This window comes from Balaenoptera physalus (assembly GCF_965194825.1).
Source record: "Balaenoptera physalus genome assembly, chromosome: 19".
NCBI lineage: Eukaryota > Metazoa > Chordata > Mammalia > Artiodactyla > Balaenopteridae > Balaenoptera > Balaenoptera physalus.
Genome location: NC_138900.1, coordinates 44,140,700 through 44,162,809, shown reverse-complemented (window position 1 = coordinate 44,162,809; position 22,110 = coordinate 44,140,700). Strand labels below are relative to the sequence as shown.

At 37.1% G+C, this 22,110-nt stretch overlaps 1 protein-coding gene across 2 annotated transcripts in view; it reads left to right on the top strand.

The window, feature by feature from the left end:
* The window catches only part of CDH8 (cadherin 8), a 370,394-nt gene that overhangs the window by 241,427 nt on the left and 106,857 nt on the right, over nt 1-22,110 (top strand). For both annotated transcript variants that reach the window (XM_082439484.1, XM_082439485.1), the window contains exon 8: nt 11,709-11,845. In XM_082439484.1, the coding sequence (XP_082295610.1) occupies nt 11,709-11,845 (137 nt within the window). The remainder of the gene's footprint in view (nt 1-11,708; nt 11,846-22,110) is intronic.

The following is a 22,110-nucleotide window of genomic DNA, read 5'->3' as shown; positions in this document are numbered from 1 at the left end:
CCCTAACACCATACACAAAAATAAACTCAAAATGGATTAAAGACCTAAATGGAAGGCCAGACACTATAAAACTCTTACAGGAAAACATAGGAAGAACATTCTTTGACATATATCACAGCAAGATCCTTTTTGACCCACCTCCTAGAGTAAAAACAAAAATAAACAAATGGAACCTAATGAAACTTCAAAGCTTTTGCACAGCAAAGGAAACCATAAACAAGACGAAAAGACAACCCTCAGAATGGGAGAAAGTATTTGCAAATGAAGCAACTGACAAAGGATTAATCTCCAAAATATATAAGCAGCTCATGCAGCTCAATATCAAAAAAACAAACAACCCAATTCAAAAATGGGCAGAAGGAGGGTGGGAGGGAGGGAGATGCAAGAGGGAAGAGATATGGGAACATATGTATATGTATAACTGATTCACTTTGTTATAAAGCAGAAACTAACACACCATTGTAAAGCAATTATACTTCAATAAAGATGTTTAAAAAAATAATAATAATAAGAGTGAAAATAAAAAAAAACAAAAACAAAAACAAAACAAAAATGGGCAGAAGACCTAAATAGATATTTCTCCAAAGAAGATAATACAGATTGCCATCAAACACATGAAAGGATACTCAACATCACTAATCATTAGAGAAGTGCAAATCAAAACTACAATGAGGTATCATCTCACACCGGTCAGAATGGCCATCATCAAAAAATCTACAAACCGTAAATGGTGGAGAAGGTGTGGAGTAAAAGGAATCCTCTTGCACTGTTGGTGGGAATTAAATTGATACAGCCACTATGGAGAACACTGGAGGTTTCTTAAAAACTAATAATAGAACTACCGTATGACCCAGCAATCCCACTACTGGGCATATACCCTGAGAAAACCATAATTCAAAAGTAGTCATGTACCACAATGTTCATTGCAGCTCTATTTACAATACAATACCAATCCGGTTTGACACAATATGTTATACAACCTTGCTTTTGATAAAGGACAATCAGATTTGACTTAGTGTTGCAGAGGAAAACATAATATTGCATATTTAAGAAGAGAATGTGTTAAAAATGGAGAAATGCCATTTCCATCCATCTATCAAACGTTTATTAGCTCTGTCCTGCGTGTTTGAAGTCAGTTTGCTGGGGAATGGAATAGGCTTAGTTGAAGTGCCTACAAATGGGCCTCAGGATCCAAGTCAAGTTTGGGATGGTCAACTTAAATACTTTTGTCCCCCTAGAAAGATTACATCTGGTTGAATACTGAAATGGTGTGCTTGAGTTATTTCTGTTGCGATAGACAAGCAAACAAACTATTTCAATATAAATGCATTTCTAGTTCTTAAGAGTTAACAGGCCACATCCTGTTTACCTCTTAATTCCCAGCACTTACCATATGTCTTTTGCATTTACTGAGCCTGAATGTCCAATTAAAATTTCTAAGTGTATATAACTTTATGACATTTTCAAAAAACCTGCTTCAATATAGCTGTGCACTACTCTTTTATTATTTTTTCGTGTGCATGTTTTCTGTAAACACTTATTTTTCCATATAATAAATGGTTTTGACAAAAATGGGACAAATGTATAATCAAACACCACCTTTCTGATAGCTATTCAACACTGACTAAGAATTTATTAAGTGTCAGATACTGTGGTCAGGATATTATATTTATTATCTCACTAACTTCATGACTGGGGAAAAATGTATATTATCTTCATTTTACAACTACAAACACTGAGAGTCATGATATTTTAGGTGGGCTACGCAAGTAATTTAAAGAGAGGATTAACTAAGAAATTAATATACAGGGCTTAGCAGAAAGGCTGAAAATCAGGCAGGCCACAATAAATACATTGAATATATTATTAAATCTTAATTCTGCATATGGTCCTACGGCCCATACTGCTACACAGTGATGTGTTTTTCTGTCTCACACCATCTCTGTTTTACTGTCCATGTAGCATTCAACTTTGAATATCCTTTCTTATAGAGAAAAGTCATTATTGGCATGATTGACAGCCCCCAAAAGATATCTAAGGCAGTTAAAGGATACTCTTCACTGCTAGATTTCCCCTGACATCCTTAAGTCACTGTGAGCCTACAGAGATTCATGGGAGTTGGTTGGGATTCCTGTCACTTGAGGGCGAACAATGAGGGTCAAGGTCATCATGGGTGTAAAAGAGTTTATCCTCATAACTTCTAATCTCCCATCATAAAAAGCACATACCAGAGAGAAATACCACATAGCTCCTGTAAGTTCCAGATTGCATTTCTGGAAAGATTTAATTATAGTTTGCTAATCTTTATGTGAATTTTTTGACCAGTTTGGTGTATTTGGTGATTAATTAGATAAATATGGTTAAAAGAAGACAAAAGAGAATCGATGTCTAATTTGAAAGCAATGTAGATTAATAGAAGAGGTTATGAGCCTCCCATAAGGGTGTGTCCTCAAGATTCCTTAATGTCCTTTACTTCCCACATCCAAATAATCATTATGTCCTGTTTATTTCAGATCCTAAGCTCGAACACCATCATCTCTCACGTGAGCAGTTACAAAGAGCCCCATTTGCCCATCTCCCGCCATTTGATATCCACACAGGTGCCAAAATGATCTCTAACTCAGTTGAGATCTCTGCTGATACAGTAGCCACTAGCCACATGTGGCTCTTTGAATGCAAATAAAATGAATTTAAATTAAATACAATAACAATTTCAGTCCCTCAATCACACTAGCTAGATTTCAAGGGCTAAATAGCCACGTAGAGCTAGTGGTTACCATCTTGGACAGCACAGAGCACATTTCTACATCACAGAAAGTTCTGTGGAATCTGGCTGTGGTTTAGGTCATATCACTCTCCTGCTGTATTTTTTTCAAGTGGCTCCCCATCTCCTACAAGTGAAAAAATTAATTCCTCAGCACAGTTTCCAAGGTCCTTCCTGATGTACTCCTTGATGCCCTCCTTCCACTGAATCTTGAACTTCAACAATACTATCCTTTGTTAAAGTCTTCAAACATACTGAATATCTTCCTAACTCAGACTTTTCATATTTGCTGTTTCTTTTGATAGGCATATTTTAATAGTATTCTATACATCTCATCCCTTTTCTTTTCTTCTTCATGAATACATCACCGTAAGCTTTAAAAAATCTTATTTCCTTTCATTGTCTTTCTCCAGATATAGACTCAGTTACATGAGAGCAAGCAAGGCCATGTCTGTCTTGGCAACTAACACAATGCCTTGTACATGAGAGATATTCAATAAAGAGTGAAGGAAAGAAGGATGGAAGAGACAAAATGAAAGAAAGGATGGGAAAGAAATGATAGGTTGCTCATCTGTCAGACCTTTGCTCTCACCACACCTAGTCTGGTCCTTTAATTGTCTAGTTTCCTAAACAAACCCAAACTCAAGATTTTCTCCATGCATTTCTTCCTGCTGAGGATGCTCTCCCTACATATTCTGCCTGGAAAAATGCTACTCATTTTTCCTGTCCCCAAACAGATGCTGCCTCCTCTTGGTGTCATCTCTGACCACACCTTCCCTTTCGCAGGCACATCTGGGGACCCTTACTCACTGCAATGTAAGCATTACTTCATTACAGAGCTTGCTACTTTTCATTGTAAATAATGAGAAAGTCATAGCCAGTGTGTCTGAGAGAGGAGGCTTTGTTCAAGCATTAAGCATCATACTTGACCAAAAGAAGCAGTCACTAAGCCTTTATTGAAATTAAATAAAAATTAAAATTTTACATTTAATCTCTTAAATTAAAACTGCATTCAATTTTTTCATATTTTTGCATCATATCATATTTAGACTTCTCAATTATGAATGATTATTTTGATGACTCAGGGAGAAAATTAGAATTTCTCCAAAGATATTATGTAAATATTAAAGAATCATGAATCAAATTTTATCTGGGACTCACTGTAAAAAAAATCTATTTTTGGTTCTGTGGCTGCAGAAATTTACACATGAGATTCTTGCTTTATGATGCTATCTTTTCAAGGCATGAGTGGAAAAAACTATAAAACAAAACACATACTCAGAAAATGGGATGTTATTTGAACCAACAGATTTGGAATCTGAGATTTCTATATATGACCCTAAATAAATTAGAGTATCTGAGGATGACTGTGGTGGGTGAATCTGCTTCATCCTTTGGGTGAAAACAGCAGGTCATATTACAACATTACGTCTCTCCACATGGATACCAAATAGCAGAATCTTTCAAATATTTTGTTATAGTTGTTTAAAAATACCTAGATATTTGGCAGAGTATCTTCTACAAATAATGATAAATACTCCATGTAAAGCTACTTTTAAAAAGCAAAAGGAAATTTACAGTGCATTACCTAATTTGAGATTTACCTTAAACTTTAAAAGAAGGCAGTCTTATTGTTCTCATTTTTCAGTTGAAGAAACTAAGGATGGATGTGTAAATTGGCCTAGCAGAGAAGTTAGGAATAAAAGGGTCTTTCTCTTGAAAAATCATCAGGGGTTTCACAAATATTGTTAGAAATAATATAGTCCAGAATAACTTTTTTAAAAGAAACATTTATCTTTATCTGATTATTAAGATAATCAGTGTATCTTCTGTGTACACTCCAGACTTTAATCTGCACCCTTCCAATGTGGCACCAAAGTCATTGGGAGTGAAAAAGACTCCTTGATATTGGGAGCTTGGTTCTGAAAATCCTTAAAATATTCTTGATATTAGAACATCACAGTCTGATGTTCTTTATTGCAAACAAGAAACAGAAATTCAGCAGGGACAGAGGGTCTCTGTAGGTGCGTAGTATGGGGGTTAGATTGGAAAGAGGGAGTAGGAGATGCCTTAAATGAATAAATGAATGAATGAATGTATAAGTATATATAATATTTGTATGCTGACAATAAAATCTGTCTTATGTACACACACATACACACAAGAGATGGGATTTTGTGCCAAATGTTGGTATGAAATGTAAATAGTTGGGCTGTGATAATTGAGTAAACATATGACTCAGGTAAAAGTTGTAATTTAATATAAACAGTAGCAGCAATACAGAAAGGGTGCTATTTTCCAACACAGTAATATCCAGTTGTCCACTCTGACCTATTCTCAACCACTGCACCAGTGACATCTTATGTTAACTTCTGACCTCTGCAAACTACTCTTGATTGAATGAACTGGTGACAAAGTTGTGTTCATGGTCAGAGTGCAGTAGGTTAAATTAGATCTCCAAAGTGCTGAACATCTAGGTAGGAATTTCCTTGCATCCATAGCCTTACCTCCACAAAGTAAAATGATGAAGTCTTTAGGATTTATTTCTAAGACATACTACCATAGGTTAGAGGAACACTAGCATTGAAGAAAACCAGGATATTTGTTGGAATAAAATGGGAAAGTTTAAATAGGGCATCTGTGAATATTGGTTATCAAGGGTGATGCAGTTTCTAAAACATACCCATTGTTTTAGAATAAGAATGTCTATTTCCAAAATGTCCATCATTAGAGTTGACGTTAACATGACCCAAAGGGCCTGTTTTCTCAAATACCACTCGCACTGTGTTAATAAGAAGTTTCTTCTTATTGTGGTAGGAAGATGACTCTCCAAAGTGTATTCTACTCTTTTCCAATGAGGTCTTTTGTCTAATGCATCTTAAGTAAATCTGCAAAGGTATAGCAAATCCAACAGATGCATATTTTTTAAGAAATTAGAATGGAAACTTTAATACTGGAGATACAAATCCTATGACTTTTTTTTAAATGTAGCATTAACTTTTTAAAATCGATTTTTATTTATTTATTTATTTATTTTTGGCTGTGTTGGGTCTTTGTTGCTGCGTGCGGGCTCTCTCTAGTTGCAGCGAGTGGGGGCTACTCTTCATTGCAGTGTATGGGCTTCTCATCACGGTGGCTTATCTTATTGCGGAGCACGGGCTCTAGGCGTGCAGGCTTCAGTAGTTGTGGCACGTGGGCTTCAGTAGTTGTGGCTCACAGGCTCAGTAGATGTGGCGCATGGGCTTAGTTGCTCCGTGGCATGTGAGATCTTCCTGGACCAGGGCCTGAACCCATGTCCCCTGCATTGGCAGGCGGATTCTTAACCACTGTGCCAGCAGGGAAGCCCCCTATGACTTTTAAGATATAAATTAGAAGACATTGAAATTTTCAGTAGATATAGTAGGAACCAAATTCATTCTTTATTCTTTTTCTTTTACTTTCTTATCCCGTCTACTCTTTTTTCTCATATTTCTTTACCACCGTGTTTCACACATAATAACAAGCCATGCTCAGTAAATGTTTGTGCATCTTTCCTATTGTGAGTTATTGAGTAACTGCAGTACAAAATTCCAACCAATGTGATGTTATGATATATAAATCAAACAATCTCTTCTTGCCTTTAAAGAGCAAAAGTCCAGCAAATGTTTACCTGTAGAATAATAGGAGGGACAACCTTAAGGAAGAGAAGATCTGTGAAGACTCAGGCCAGGTCCAGAAGGCTCCTTGTGGATGATTGTTGAGAGAGGAAACCCAGTATAGACTCTCATCTCTTCAGCTCAGAGTCTATGCTCTATGAAGATATTCATGGTAGCAGATATTTTGAAAAGGGTGATAACTGGTATAGACAAACACTACAAAGAATTTTGGAACATTTTTCTAGTGTCACTTGGGAAACTACTGAAGGATGTGAATGGTTGTTTTTATTTATATCTTTCTATTTCTAGTTATTCATTTTCACAGTCATTCTGGGTTTGAAGACTTGACTATTAATTAACCAATTAATTTATTGTATCTGAATCATGTATCAACTCATTTACTGCAAAGAACCATGCTGTGAAATAGATACTTTCTCCTATTTATAGATGGGCCTATGAGATTATGACTAGTTACATTGTTTTAATGAGATCCCACAGGTGAAATTAGACTGAAGGTTTTCTGGTTTCTCTGTTTCTTGCACTCTATCTGTTGCTATTCAGATAGATGCTAGGAATCCCAGAAAGCAGAATGAATGGCTTAGTGTCTACTTCTGGGACATCTATGTAAAATCATGACATCTGGAGAACTTGCTTGGTACACTGGATTCTAAAATTTAAGTTGGTACTTTAAGTTTGCTATTTTTAACCCACTCTGCTTTTCTTTGAAATTATTCTCTGTCAATTGGCTTTTAAGGAAAGAGCCTATATTGAGTCTTGTAATTGAGTATTGACTTTTATTGCTAGTGATGCGGCTGTATCACACAGTGGAATAGGAGGAGGAGTGGGGAGAAATTGAGATAGTGGAGTGGATGGTGGCAGCTTAGACGGCCAGAGGAAAGCAACTTGAATCTTTGCAGCTAGCGATGGAGTGGCATAGCTATCGGTGGGGAGCAAGCATCTTCTGAGAACATTCCTAAAAATGGCATGTGGGGTGCAGTTTTTTAAAATATGGGTAATCTTTATGTAATTCATTTCAAACTTATATAAAAATGTAATTAATTTTAACTGATAACAAATGCTCATATAGTATTCAATATGAATACCAAAGTGAATGTGTCCAATAATGCTTTGAACTTGGAATGGTCAGTTTATGGGATGGAGATTTTGGTCAGAAAAGTTGGTAGAAAAATGAACACTAGAATGGTGCTAGAGGTGCAGGTATGAGCCTCCCCACATGCTCCGTCTCCTCAGCTTTATTTTATCACTTAAAGTGATATCTTCCTTGTGTTTGCTTCCACTGATATGAGAACCCAGATGAACTGGTTTAGGGACAAAGAAGCAAGGAGTAAAAGGAATGCTGGCTTACTCCTGAAGAGGGGCCTGGGAATTGTCAGTAGAAACCTATTGTTTCCAGATAAGTAATGACAACATTAAAATTTTTCAATAGATATTTCCTGAGCACTTATTACATGCCAGGCACTGCAATAAGTGCTTTATAGGTATTACCTCGCTTAAATCTCACAAAACCTATTATAATTCCCATTTTACAGATTAGGTAACAAAGGTACAGAGAGGTTAATAACACGACTAAGTCACACCTGTGTAAGAGTGATTTTTCTTTTATTCATTCTACAAGAAACCAAGGAGAGAAGGATGCAAGAAAGAAAAAGGCATCTAGCACTGTTCTTGGTACACGTTTGGTGTCTAATGCATGCTTATTGACTATGTTAAGTCTGGATTTTTTAACAGTTTAGCAAAAGCTCTTGGCAGCCTTTACTATAAAGTCTATTAGGCAATAAAATGTGTGAAATGTCTACAAAGGGAGCAAGAGGCTTCTTGAAATAGTTGAGGTAGACTTCAAACTGAATTTTAAACTTAGTCATTGTTTTCCCCAAGTTCCTCCCCATTGTGTAATCTCGTAATATTATGACATTCTTACCTCTGATCTTACTAAAGGGTTGTATTTACAGCCTATTTTATAAATTCTTATGACTCACCCCATAAAGTCTGTCATGAACTGGATCTTTAAAAAATGAGAAAAATATCCCTGCCTCTGTTAGAGTGATGGGAGTTAAATAACACCCAAATGTTTTCCCAGGTTTATGCTATTTATAAACTAGTAAGAAAGGGGCCTTCTCCACCACCTTCCAAGTAGGGAAGTTTATAAAGTTTCATTTAATGGGACATGATGATTATGGTGATTTGATGATGATGATGAACATATCTTCAGCACCTACTAAGCACCAGAGACTGATTTATGCTTTATTTTTAATCTTCACAACCAGACCTGGGATCTGAGTACTTCATGTTTGACCAGTGAAGAAACTGAGGCTCAATGAATTTGTTAATTATCCCAGAAACAGCAATGTATAAATAATAGAGACATAATTTATTCCAAATTTGAGGTCTGGATGACACAGGTTTTTTAAAAAAATTTTTTGATGTGGACCATTTTTAAAGTCTTTATTGAGTTTGTTACAATATTGCTTTTGTTTTATTTTCTTGGCTGTGAGGCATGTGGGATCTTAGCTCCCTGACCAGGGATCGAACCCGCACCCCCTGCATTGGAAGGCGAAGTCTTAACCACTGGACCACCAGGGAAGTCCCTGCATAATATAGTTTTAAATAAGGGATTAAACAAACAGCATTTTTTTTTAAATGCCAACTTCCAAAACCCTTTCATTGTTCCCAGTGCTACTACTAGGCCAGAAGTTCTAGGCATTTACTGGACAGCAATCAAATAGCCATGGAGTGTGTTTCAGATTTGGGATTCATGAGTATCAGTGATTAGACTGATTTTCATTTACTGTGGCCTCTGGGAAACTGGTAGATGCATGAGTGTGTGAAATATCAGCAGTGAGATAATAAAATTACTAGAACCCAGCAATGCCTGCAAAGTTTATTTATGAATATGATGCAGATAGTGATAATTAATCCTCTGGACATTTCTTAGCTCTTTTAAGAGACAGAGTGTTCATGATATCTGGAGCAAAACCCGTGTCTTTTCAGTTATTTTACAGTTAAACTGGAACTTCATTGGTCTAATCAACAATCATTGTTCCCCAAGAAAAGGGTTTTTAGTCTTTTTTTTCCCATAATACAACAGATTCAAATGTTTTGCAATGAACACTTCCTCATGCTCAGGAGTATTTTGCAAGCACTGTTAATTCAGATATGCCTCTGGTTCTTAAATCCTTTCTGAATTTCTCTAATCATCCTGGGGGTTAGGCATGGGGTTGGTTTGTAAATTCCTGGTGTATAGATGCATGTCAGTGTCTTAGTTTTCTTTATATCTAAGTCTTTACTGTACCAGGAACTATAATTTCATGGTATATGTTTTTACCAAGGAATTCAGCAATAAGCTATTGTCAATAAAATTAAGTGTTTTTTAATATTATTCCAAAATGTTTAGTGATGCTTGTGTTTGGTGGGGAAGATTCACAGAAATGCCTTTTTTCTTGGTATTTGCATCTGGTATAAGTGATATAAATATCCTTTCTAATGAAAAAGAAATAGCTAAAAGGAGGAAGGAGTTATCCATATCCCTATATGTCTCTCTATCTACCTATCATCTATCTACCCATCCATTTATCCATCCTTCTTTATAGGTAGATATAGATTCAAATAAGTAGATACACATAAATAAGTAGATATACGTAAGATACATATATATGTTTGCAATGAAATCCACTAAAATATTAACAGTACAAACCTACAGACAGAACACTATGGGAAATTTTTTTTTCTCATTTTGTTATAATAACATAGTCTTATTCTTAATGATAGAATAAATGTCCATAAAAACCATGTAAAAAAATAAAATATGCTAAGCTCCAAATAGCCATGGACCATGTTTCATATTTAGCATTAACGGGTACCAATAAATCGATTTCATGTGCACTTCTTAGGAGGTCACCTCAACCATTATGGTTTTCTTCAGTCCTTCCTCCTAGATGGGATTGTACATGGCCTTGGTCTTAGTTTGGCCTTCTACAGATATGGAATACCATAGACTGGGTGGATTAAACAACAAAAATGTATTTCTCACAGTTCTAGAGGCTGGGAAGTCCAAGATTAAGGCACCAGCAGATCCAGTGTATGGTGAGGGCACATTTTCTGGTTTACAAATGGTGCTCTTCTTGTATCCTCATTGGCAGAGAGCAGGGAAAGAGCCTATGTCCCCTTCTTCTTCTTCTTCTTTTTTTTTTTTTTTTAATGAGGTCATTAATCCCATCAGGAGGGCCCTACTCTAATGACCTATTCTAACCCTAACTACCTCCTAAAGACCTTACTTCCAAACACCATCACATTAGGAGTTACGATTTTAACATATAAATTTTGGGGGAGACACAAACATTTAGTCTACAGTATCCTTCTTTGAGCCTCTGTTCCATCCTGTTTTAGTTTATTTCACTGCTTATTTATAGACCGATATTTCTAATTATGCCTTGTGTTCCTTAAGACATATAGCTTTTTGTATTTGGCATTCCATTGCCAAAGCTCAGATACTGGTGTATAAAAAGGATATTAATGTGAAAAAAATAATTCCTGTATGATCTTGGTACTTAGTGTTCCCGAGAAGCACTTGGCCATAGACACAAAGCATCTTAATGTTGTCTTATCTGGAAGAGTTTTCTCAACAGAGGAACTACTAACCTGCCCATTTAAAGTTTTAAATTTCATGAAATTGTGTGTTGTAAATCTGCTAAAATATCTATTCCAATTTAAAAAATTTCACTAGAGAATCAGTAAACATCTGATTTCTACAGACAGAGACAAATAGGAGACTAAATATATATTTTACTTAAAATGAAAACAAAACAAACCAACAGCAGCAATGACAGTAACACATACATACCGTGTAATCAAATGCAAGTTTTACACAAACACACATTTCCTTTGAACTGCCATAAATAACTTGCTGGCTAGTGCCATCCTGCTTTGGGCTTGGGTTCATTGTTTTATATGGTATTTTGTGGCAACTGCTAATTATCATAAGCTGTCCAATAAATGTGATGGATTGTCCAATTAACTCTTCATCAGCATCCATTTTTGAAGATGTTACCTATTGAAACTGATGGCAGTTTATGACCTCCATGTTGCATATGTAGCTAATTACTCCTTAGACAATAATTATTAAGTTTCTTATGCTGCATTCAGTCATTTCGTTTTACAAATTATGATGCCATTGTGTTTCCCAATTCATTTGACTTCGCAGCTATGGCTCTCTAAGGATTGCTAAAGGTCTGCTGTGGCATGTATGGATCATATAAACATTGAAGTAGATTACAAATGTATCTGTTTTGTAGGTTTTCCATCGACCGGCACACCGACCTGGAGAGACAGTTCAACGTTAATGCAGATGATGGGAAGATAACGCTTGCAACACCGCTTGACAGGGAATTAAGCGTGTGGCACAACATAACAATCATTGCTACCGAAATCAGTAAGTGCCTGGGTTTGTTAATTTCTTCCTTATGTGGCTGGGTTCAAGATTGTAATTATAGTTTATGCCTAGGGATCATATGACAAGTGGTCCCAGTTTCTATTAGATATTTTGGCATTGGAACTTATTTTATTGTTCCCGAGGAGCCTTTGAATGCATCGTCTCAACATGAAATAACTTACACTGTGGTAAATGACCAAAAAGTTGCAATATATGTGGGAAGGAAACATTTCTTCTATCCAAGTATTCTTATATCTATATCTGTTGTTCGGCCATCAAAAACAATGTTTTGCATATTAAAATATGGGGAAAGATTTAGTATAAAAGGGTAGGTTAAAAAAATAGAATTCAAGAACTATATACCATAATTTAAATAAGTGGACCCTAACATATATATTATATTCGATATAGAAACTATTACATATTTAAACTATGCATATATACATACATATATACATGCAGAAATACAGAAAGAAAATTTACACTGTCAATACATATCATTTTGGGGAGATGAGATGATAAATGATTTTTTGGTTTTGTTTTTTAGAATTAATATGTCTTACACAGTAATCATGGACTATTTAAAATTATATCTTCAACATAAAATTTTTCATAAATTACATGTGAAAATGTAAGCTTTTTTTCAGAGGAGGTTCCAGGGTTGTTAAAATAACACGTTAGTCTTTCTGCTAATTTTTAATGAGCACAGCTTCTTTGATTACACTTAATGACACTATAATTGATTCTCTAAACAATAGCTATATGCTGAAATTTAATGCTATTCTGTCTATGAGAACCCACACTCTGTCTCACCAGTTTTTGTATTATACAGAACATGCAAAGGGGATGTGATATTCATTTTCTTTCCAAGCAAAAGACATTCTGCATATTACCTGACTTTATTTTTCCATAAAGGAGCTAATGAGGACTTCACAGTTTACACAAGTGCAAGGGAGACATTACATTCTTGAGGGAATTAGGGTAGGTAGAAGGTATCTGAATAAGGAAATAAAAACTCACAATAAGAAAGATTCATGGGCATACATATGTAAAGGACATCAGCCCTAAGATCTGCTCTATGCTTTCTCTAAAATCTCCTCTGGTTTCACAGCTAATGTCTCTGAGATACGTTGATAAATTTGTCTGTAAGAGGAAGAGTAATCTAGACCTTCATGAAGGGCGTGGTTCTTCCTTGTTCTGAGATGTGGGGTAATGTCTTCCATGGAGTCTTACTAAAAACAAAAGAAAACAAAACACAACCACGGTGTGAAAAAGTGACGATTCAAGAGTGAAGAATGTTTCTTTTGGCAACTCAAAGCAGGCAAAGAACCTGCTTGATATGGAATGAAAAAAGAGCTTTGGAAACGTCGGTGTTTTTCCTTATTAGAAGTACCATTTTCTTCTCCAGTATGTGACTCTGGCAATAGTTTTCCCTTGTAACGTTAAGGGATAAAGGAAACAAAGCATCCCATTTGGTGGCTTTGGTTTATTAGAAGTCTTAACCCCATCTAGATATGAAATTTTTACAATTTACAGTGTTGAAGCTGCATATCACCTTAAGCCTCTGAGAAAAACTATATCTATTTAGATTGGTTTGAGGCTATATAAAAACGCTCTAAAGGACCATGGTTTTGTTTAAAGTATGTAGGCAATAATTACGTTTAAAATAATTTTCTCATATATTGAATATAAAAACCTACTTGAGTTCACCTTAATCTATGGCACTTTTTTTATGAGATGGATGCCTTCACTTAAATATTCATCAAGGAGGCCCTAATAATAAGAATCCAGGTACTCCATTGTAAAGAGTAAAAGGAAATGAATACACAGAATAGGTGGTTAGGAAATATTTCAGGGGCAATCCAGAAACAAAAGTCTCATTTGCAAGGAATCACAGACAAGTAAGGACGACAGATACAAAGCAGATGCTCTGGGATAATGAGCTGTTAATTCTAGGGTGACAAGGGCACCAAACCAAATAAGGGAAGACATTCATTTGTTCATTCACTCAATAATTATTTATGGAGTCTTTGGTACTTGCCAAGCACTGTTTTAGTGACTGAGGATATATAGCAGTGAACAAAATAAGAAAAAACCCTGGTCCTCTTGAAGTTTTCCTTCTAATGGCACTTGGAAGCCCCTGCATATAAAAGTGTGAGTTGGAATCTGCTGATATATCTATAAAGAATGACACAGAGGTGAGCAAGAAGGTGATGAGTATTGGGAATTACAAGCAGTTCCATGTTGATGGTGTGAAAAAAAAGTATGACCACAAACCTCCTTCAATGAACATATGATTGATTAAAATATATTGAAATATAGATCAGATAAAGTTTTCTTCATGGCTTGAGAGAAATCACTCAAGTATGTCCCAAATTCAAGGTTACAGTTAGCTCCATAGAGACCAAATAGGAAATGGTTCTGTCCACATGACAACCCTCAGCTTTACTTTGAACCTTACAGAATTGAAAATACACAACCCAAACTTACATTATTCTGTTGACATCAGTGGGAGTTATCTCACCTTTTATTACATCCTTTTTTGATCTTTTTTTTTTTTTACTCAGAGATTGAAAACTAAACTTTTTTTTTGACTTTTTGCATGTAACTTTCTTAAAACCAACAAGATTGAGAGTACAAAAGAGAACTTTAATTTTAGTCTGTAAAGTATAAGCTGAGGTGGGCATAATTCTAGAAATTTAAATGTAAAATTAGGTTATCTTTTTTTTCTAAATCATGAAAGGAAGTTGAAATAAGATCACAGAGAACTTAAGAAATATTGGAATTACTATGAAAATGGCTTAGAAACTTGTTTTCACTTGGTTTTATTATTTAGCCCATCATGTAATGTTTATCTTCCAAAGCCGCAGACCATGTCTTGGAAAAAAATATTAAAGGGAGATTTATTGTATTTGGATGAGATGAATATTTAAAACCACCCAGGACAATATAACCCCACAGGGGGAGGTTCTAATAAAGATAAAGAAATATTCATTCCAGGGAGAACAATTTAAAATTACTCTCAGATCACCATCTCTTCAGACAAAAGATTTAAGCAAGTGAAATTAAGCTAAAAAATGGATTTTAGGAAAGTCCATCTGTTATCTCTTAATGAGAATGGAGATGTCATCCTTTATCCTCTTGTGTCAGATTCACTTAACCAAGGCTGAGATGCTTCACTGTGTATATTTCCCAAGAATTTCAGTGGTAATAGATCTAACGTGCCATCACAATCAACAGGCACATCTCATTACATGATCTGGCAGTTAGATGCCCAAATGCTAACAAGAGATTAGGCTTGTATAGCACATCTTTGCTAAGTAGCTTTGCTAGTAGCATCCCTTGAAACTATTTTGCGTGGCTGCTGTGTACCATGGTGGTGAAGGCTTAAAGTAAATTTAGCTAGTAAAACACTGAAAAAGTATTATGTAATCCCTATGGTGCATTTAACTCACATCAGTCTTTGAAAACAGGTACTATTACTGTATGCATTTTCCAGTCAAGGAATCTCAGAGGTTAAGTAACTTGCCCAGAGCCTCCAAGAGAGCAAAGGGTAGAGGCAAGATTGGTACCCTTGTTGCTTAACTGCAGATTACATGTTCTTAGATGCCTTCCTTGGGGGGAACCCTCTCCTATATCTTCTTTCCTTCCATCCTCCTGCTTAAATCGAGCTTCTGACACTGCCACATCATCTCCTGAAACAAGCAAATGAAATAGTTCTTCTGTGCAAAGCGGAAGGCTGGTGCAGGGACAAGAGTGCAGTGGAGGAAAGAACAAGCCTGCATTTGCTCAGGCCCTCCTATTCTAACGTTTATAACCCAGGGGAGGAACGTTGCCTAATGGACAAAGCCAGCCTTTGGAACTGTTCAGATGGGAATTCTATTCCCATTTTTGAGATCAGGAAACTGAGGAACATTTTAGGGGACAGGATTTTTCAATGAAGTTCACAGAGAACTTGACATGCCCAGCTGATCCCAGTCACCTGGGTTATTGTTCAAACCAGAGTTCTGGTGTTTGCCTAGGACCTACGGAATCAGAAACTCAAGGCAGCCATTCAGGAATCCACTTTTCCCAAGTTCTCCCACCTCCCTTCCACCCTCCCCATCAGATTCACATTATAATTTAATTATATGATAATTAATATAATTTTACATTATAAACATAATTATGATATTTTGAAGGAAGGCAGAAAAAGGTGACGTGTTCTTCTGTTTGTGTGTTTTGGTCTCTATTTTGTGTTATTCCTGTGGTGACAGGTGATATTTCACTGAGCTGAGGTTTGAGCTAAGGCTTGTCAGATGATGCACAAGATCCCTTTAGGTTGGGTAGTGTAGTAAGACCTACTTAAGAGAGCGACATGGGTAACAAGCTCAGCTGTCAGAGAGATAAAGGATATTGGGGGACAGTAAAGGAAAAATTTGCTTACAATAAGAGTCTCTGCAGGGGCATTTCAGAGGTATTGAATGCCAATTTTAGAGTGTCCTTCCCAGAGAAAGTGGTGATGTGGGATGGAAAGTGGAGAATCCCGCTGACACTGTGTACCCGAGAGCTGGCAATTGGCATTTACAGAAAGCATACTATTATTGGTTACCTGAAAGTATTGTAAAGCAGGAAGCATATAATTGCCCATTAAATTAATCTCTTTGAGTTAGTGATAATGCATTGCTCTAGCCCACTACAGTGGGCTGCACACAATATTGTCAACGAAGCTTTTCACTAATGATGGTTAAATCTCCCAGGGGACACACTAGTTTGATAGCACTTAAGGAATGTTTCTTCCTGACATAGGGCCCAGCTGCCAGAATAATTGCTTTGTCCAACCCAGGCTACTTAGGAAAAATACATCTTTATAGGGAGCTCATTGTTGCGAGAAATTTTGGGTCCTAGAGTTGGATGGAGTTGGCCACATTTTGCCCATATAACTTGGGCAAATTATTTCCTCTCTCTTGCTCTCAGTTTTCCCACCTGTGAAATGGGAATCATAATTGTTCTTTTAAATTTAGGTTGTAGTAAGAATTGAATTAAAAGTGATGGTACTATACATTTTAGCTTAAAATCTATCTGTAATCTTTAGAAATTGATGAATAAATCTCATATGTTCTTGTTAAGACAGCCCTAACCTGAGGCTTTGAATAACAGCTTAATTTTAAATTATTTATTTGGTTTATATTTTCTTTTACCCCTTCTCCCGACAACAACAAAATTGGTAGTCGTGACCTGTGTGTTACTGCTGGGTGCAGTTGTGTTTCTTCATTGCACAGCCAATATGTTCACTGACCTTCCTCTTGTCCCTGGTTCGGGCATGGTAGATTGACCTGTGCCTAAAGAAAAACCCTCGAAATGAAGCAGGCATATTCTTGGAGAGCCTGATTGAATTAAGGACTTGAGCTTTTATATCAAGATCTCGTTCAAAATATGCAGTGTCTCTATCTATTGCCTGTGGCATAATCAGGACTAGAGTTTCTTTAAAATCAATATCATTCCCTTGTATAGAATTGAGTGGAAGCAGATGGAGAGAAGCTATTGTCCAGTTCAGTAACTCTCACAGAAGGAAAAGGATGATGAAAGTCTGAGGTGAACAGTAAATTTCAGGGGCAGGAGTGGTTAAGGGCTCCCAAATATCAGAGAAGCTATAGCACTATGGCTGACTGTCTGGGAATATAGGCACATGGCAAGTTCCTAGCAAGATCCGCCTACCTCAGACAAGCATGCAGGTGCTATAAGGTAGAGATCAGTATTCTTAACAATAGAGATTATAATGAAGTGAAGTGGAAATAAATTATGGGAAAGTGAAGGGGAAGCTACAGTTTCCTGGGAAAGAGATCAGCATCCAAAATAAGATTTCCCTACAAGGAAGAATGGGAGTGTCATTCCAAGTTCAAGGAGAAGCCTGATGCAGGCTCCGCATGAATATCATTTTGTGGGTAACCCACACCAGATGTATTTTAATCACTATAGTGCCCACTTCATGTACAGCTGCTCCAGTTACTTGAATACTGACTTTGGAATCTCTCCCTTAGTTCCTCTTTATTCTGCATCCATTCTACCAATATCCTCCCACCACCTCTCCATCTCTTTCATCTTTACCCCTCCTTTGTTCTAATCTACTGATATTTAGAAAAAGCCTACAGATTGAGACTGGAGCTATATCAATAGATTTTAACTAGGAACTCCTTTAAGATGTCACTATGACTAATAGCCCCTTAGTCCTAACCCAGAAAAAGGCAGAAGGTAAGAAGCTTCCATCCCTATGTCTTGCCCTGGTCTCTCTTTATAAACCACCCTCCTCAAATCCTGAACAGTAACTCCTACTGTAGACAACTGTAGATAAAGGATAGAAGTACGCAGCAAATAGTAATTCAAGGTTTTCAGCTGCAAGTTGTAGCAAACTGACCAGTCATAGCAAATGGTCATCTCCAGATTTGAGGGTACCAGATTAAGGGGGGGCAGGTAGGGGAGGTCCTAGATATGTGAAGAGATTTTAAAGATTGGAGGAGAGTAGGTTGATTTACCCTCAGCTACCGTTTCTCTGGGGACAGAGGAAGCACATAGACTTGGGAAGAAAGTGCAGACATCAGTCTACAAGTCAAAGAGAATAACATATGAATTAAGTGGCCAAGTTTATAAGTCAGTTTGCTTGGATGGAATCATAATTTTTTCATTCAATCACACTCACGCCATGTAAATTACTTCTTTCTGTGGCTTAGTTTCCCTATTTATAAAATGGGGGATATATTGAAACACCTTTAGAGGTGTGTGATAAGGAGTGAATATGTTTACATCCTAATATCTTTCCTAACATAGAATAAACTTCTGGTAATAATGCTTATGCTAATATTAATTATCATAACAATAATTATAAAGTAAACATTAATTTTATCACTTTATATAATTAAAGAGGATATGCCTAAAAGTAATCTTTTTGTCATAAAGTAAAACCACCCAGCTTTATTTTGAGAATATACAAATTGTGAGTTTTTGAGGACGTATCATCCTGAGATGACTTGGGAGGTATAATTTTCCAAAAAAATATGTATCCAAAAGGAGGGGCTTCTTTCTTCTTGTCAGTCCTGGCCAGCTTGGCAACCTTAAAAGCCTCCTTCTTACCCCAAACTAAGGTCATAGCTACTGTTACCACTGCTTTCTCAGACAGCAGTAGTGCTTACTAGGTAAAACCAAACTATGAAGTCAAATTTTCAGAGCCGAAACATATGCTCTATGTGTGATTTGAATAAGTCACGTAATCTCTTTTAGCCTCAGTTGCTATATTTGAAGTTTGTCATGACAATTAAATGATGTAATACAGGTAAAATGCATAAGACAGAGCCTGGCATATAGGAAGGACTCAATAACGTTTCTTCTTTCCCCTCTCTAGTGCCCCTCCCCCCTCCTTCCTCACCCTCCTCTCTATCCTTCTCCAGACCAAACCTGGTGCCTACTCTCTCTTACATAAACATAAACTTTATGTCCTTTATCTAAACATTCTATTTGTCATTCAGATCTCCCTTTTTCTCCCAGCCACTTGGGCTTAGGAATAAAGGGAACCAAAATAGTCATATGGACATTGATTTGTATTGGTACACTTCTGCTGCATAACAGACCGTGTCAAAACTTAAAATGATAAAGATGTATTTCTCGTGGTTCTCTGGAGCAGCTGAGTGGTTCTTTTGGTCTGAACTGGTTTTGCTAGTCTATCTGGTCAGCTGGTGGCTTGTCTGGGGCTGGATGATCTATATTGGCACCAACTGTATATATGACAGGCTAGTTAGGCGTTAGTCAGCACCTCTTCTCTGCTCCACGTGGCCTCGCATCCTCTAATAGGCTAGCTCAGCTCCTTTGGTGCTACTCCCAGGCTTCCATGGAACCGCAAAAGACTGGGGAGCAAGTACTTGCCAAGTCTCTGTTTGCATCAAGTTTGCAAATCCCACTGGTCAAAGCAAGTCACATTACCAAGAGCAGGTTTAAGGAGTGGAGAAACAAATGTCACCTCTTGATGGGAGGAGTTGGAATTTCCAAATATTATGGGCATTCTGTTTTTGAAAAATTAATTTCACACTGGGATGCTAAATCTCAGTATATACGACCAAGAATGATATGGGTCTGTAGCCTACATGCATAGGTACTTCCCTTCTAGATTCCTCTTCTCACATACGTCTAAAATGCTCTGCTCTCACGTCTTACTTATTTGAGAAAAAGGATTGGACACAGTATTTCTAACAGCTGTCAACTGGTTAACTATAGATTCTTTAGAATTTCAACTTAAATAGCAATTTGTATTATTCATAATAAATCTATTAGCACATTTTTAATGCTACAAAAATTTCTCCTACCTGACTCCTAGTGTAAGCTCTAGCAACTATTATTAATCCTTTCCTGTAAGGTCTCAAAGATCCATGCTCTTTGCCTTTAAGAGACTGGTTGAGGCTTATAATACCCATTTATTTGCTTGAGGTTTTGAAAATACCTTTTTTTTTTTTTCGGCCATGCCGTGTGACTTCCGGGATCTTAGTTCCCCGACCAGGGATGATCAAACCCGGGCCCACAGCAGTGAAAGGGCCGAGTCCTAACAACTGGGCTACCAGGGAATTCCTTGAAAATACATTTCTAAAGGGAGAAATTGGTAAAGTCCTTGTTCTCATGAGACATTTTATTATTGCTTTGTTATTGATCACTGTTTTATCCTGGGAGCCTAGCACAGTGGGGCTCCCAGTACATATTTGCTGAGTTAATGAATGAATAAAGGAAATAAGAATTAATACCACAAGATATTAACCTGATGAGTTCTGACTCTAAACAGACACTATTGATTAATTGGTGGAAAGGATCTCTGCTTTTAATATACCCCACTCAGCTCTTTGTTAAAAGTCTTGGGCAGACAAGCACACAGGCGCAATGGCTTTTCTGGATTTTTTAAAGTCATTCTTTCCTGAGTGACTGAAGCTGAGGCATAAAGGGCAGGAATGACTATGCTCTCCTTGTATGAAAATTGTGGGGCACTGACTGTGCTCAAAAGGAAGAATTCCCATAGAATATTAACCAATCTAAGGTCAGAGACAGAGACCATGAGAAAGGTGCTGGCAGAGAGGAGCCTCAGGTCCTCTCACTTTTTCCCCAAGGAGCCAGGCTTCTGATCTAAGAACCTTTATTTCTCTTCCCTCTGAGAGCCTGAGGCAAGCCCTGAATTATGCCAGCCCACACTTCATTACCCAATGAGCCCGTTTATCGTTTAATCTGATCTGTATTGAACAAGTGGAAGCAGGTTACAAAGCAGCAAAGCCTAAAGAATGAAAATGCAGCATGTTTTCTGATTACAGGACTCCCTAATCCAGAGCTTAGAAGTCAGGGCTAAAAATAGATGCCAATTCCATCTCTGATCCACCCCCACCCACCTAGCATTTCAGTGCCAGGTCAGGTGGCCCTTTTAGCCAGATGGTAGAATTTTGAACTATGATAACTTGCTTCCATCTAATTTGGGGTGGCAGGGCATTGGTCACTCTACACCCTCACTTATGATACTGATACTTTTTTGTTCCTGGAGTATCTATAGGACAAGGGTTCACCCCACATGATGCCCAAGGTCAAGGGTTACACTGTCACAAAGAAGCAAGGAAGTAGAATGTAAAGAAATTGTCTCTAAGGCATGCATTGAAACTCTAAATATTATTTACTTAAAAAGCATATAATTTGGAGTAGGGTGGGATCTCTCCATTGGATGGGAGAGAGAGTCTTCTCTGGGAAGATCCTTTGTGGATGGTATATTTTCATCAGGGTCATAAAGTAACAGTAGGCTTTTGTCAGAGATGTATTTCCAAACTAACAAACATCTTGATCCAGAGGAGAAGAGCATAGAATATCTTCTGAAGATTAGAGAACTCAGGAGAGAAAAGAATATATGGTTGGAAAGTTAAGTATAGAAAATTATGATTGCCTTCGGATGCCAGGTACAGGAAATGATCTTACTCTCTGTGTCAGAGGGGCCCATCAAATACATAGAAATATCAAAATAAGGGAAATGTGTGGCTCAGAATATTAGCATTCCAGATTTAGGAGCAGAATAGGTTTGGAGTGGAACAGAGAGCCTACAACCTGGAGAATGAGAAGGGGAAGAATATGGCTATGATGGTGGCTCAGAATCGCCCAGAGAGCTTGTTAGAACATAGATTCCTGGGCCAAAGAATCTGTATTTCTAACAAGTTCCCATGTGAGGCCGATGCTGCTTGCCCAGGGCCCGCACTTGGAGAACCACTGCTACAACCCCTGCAGTC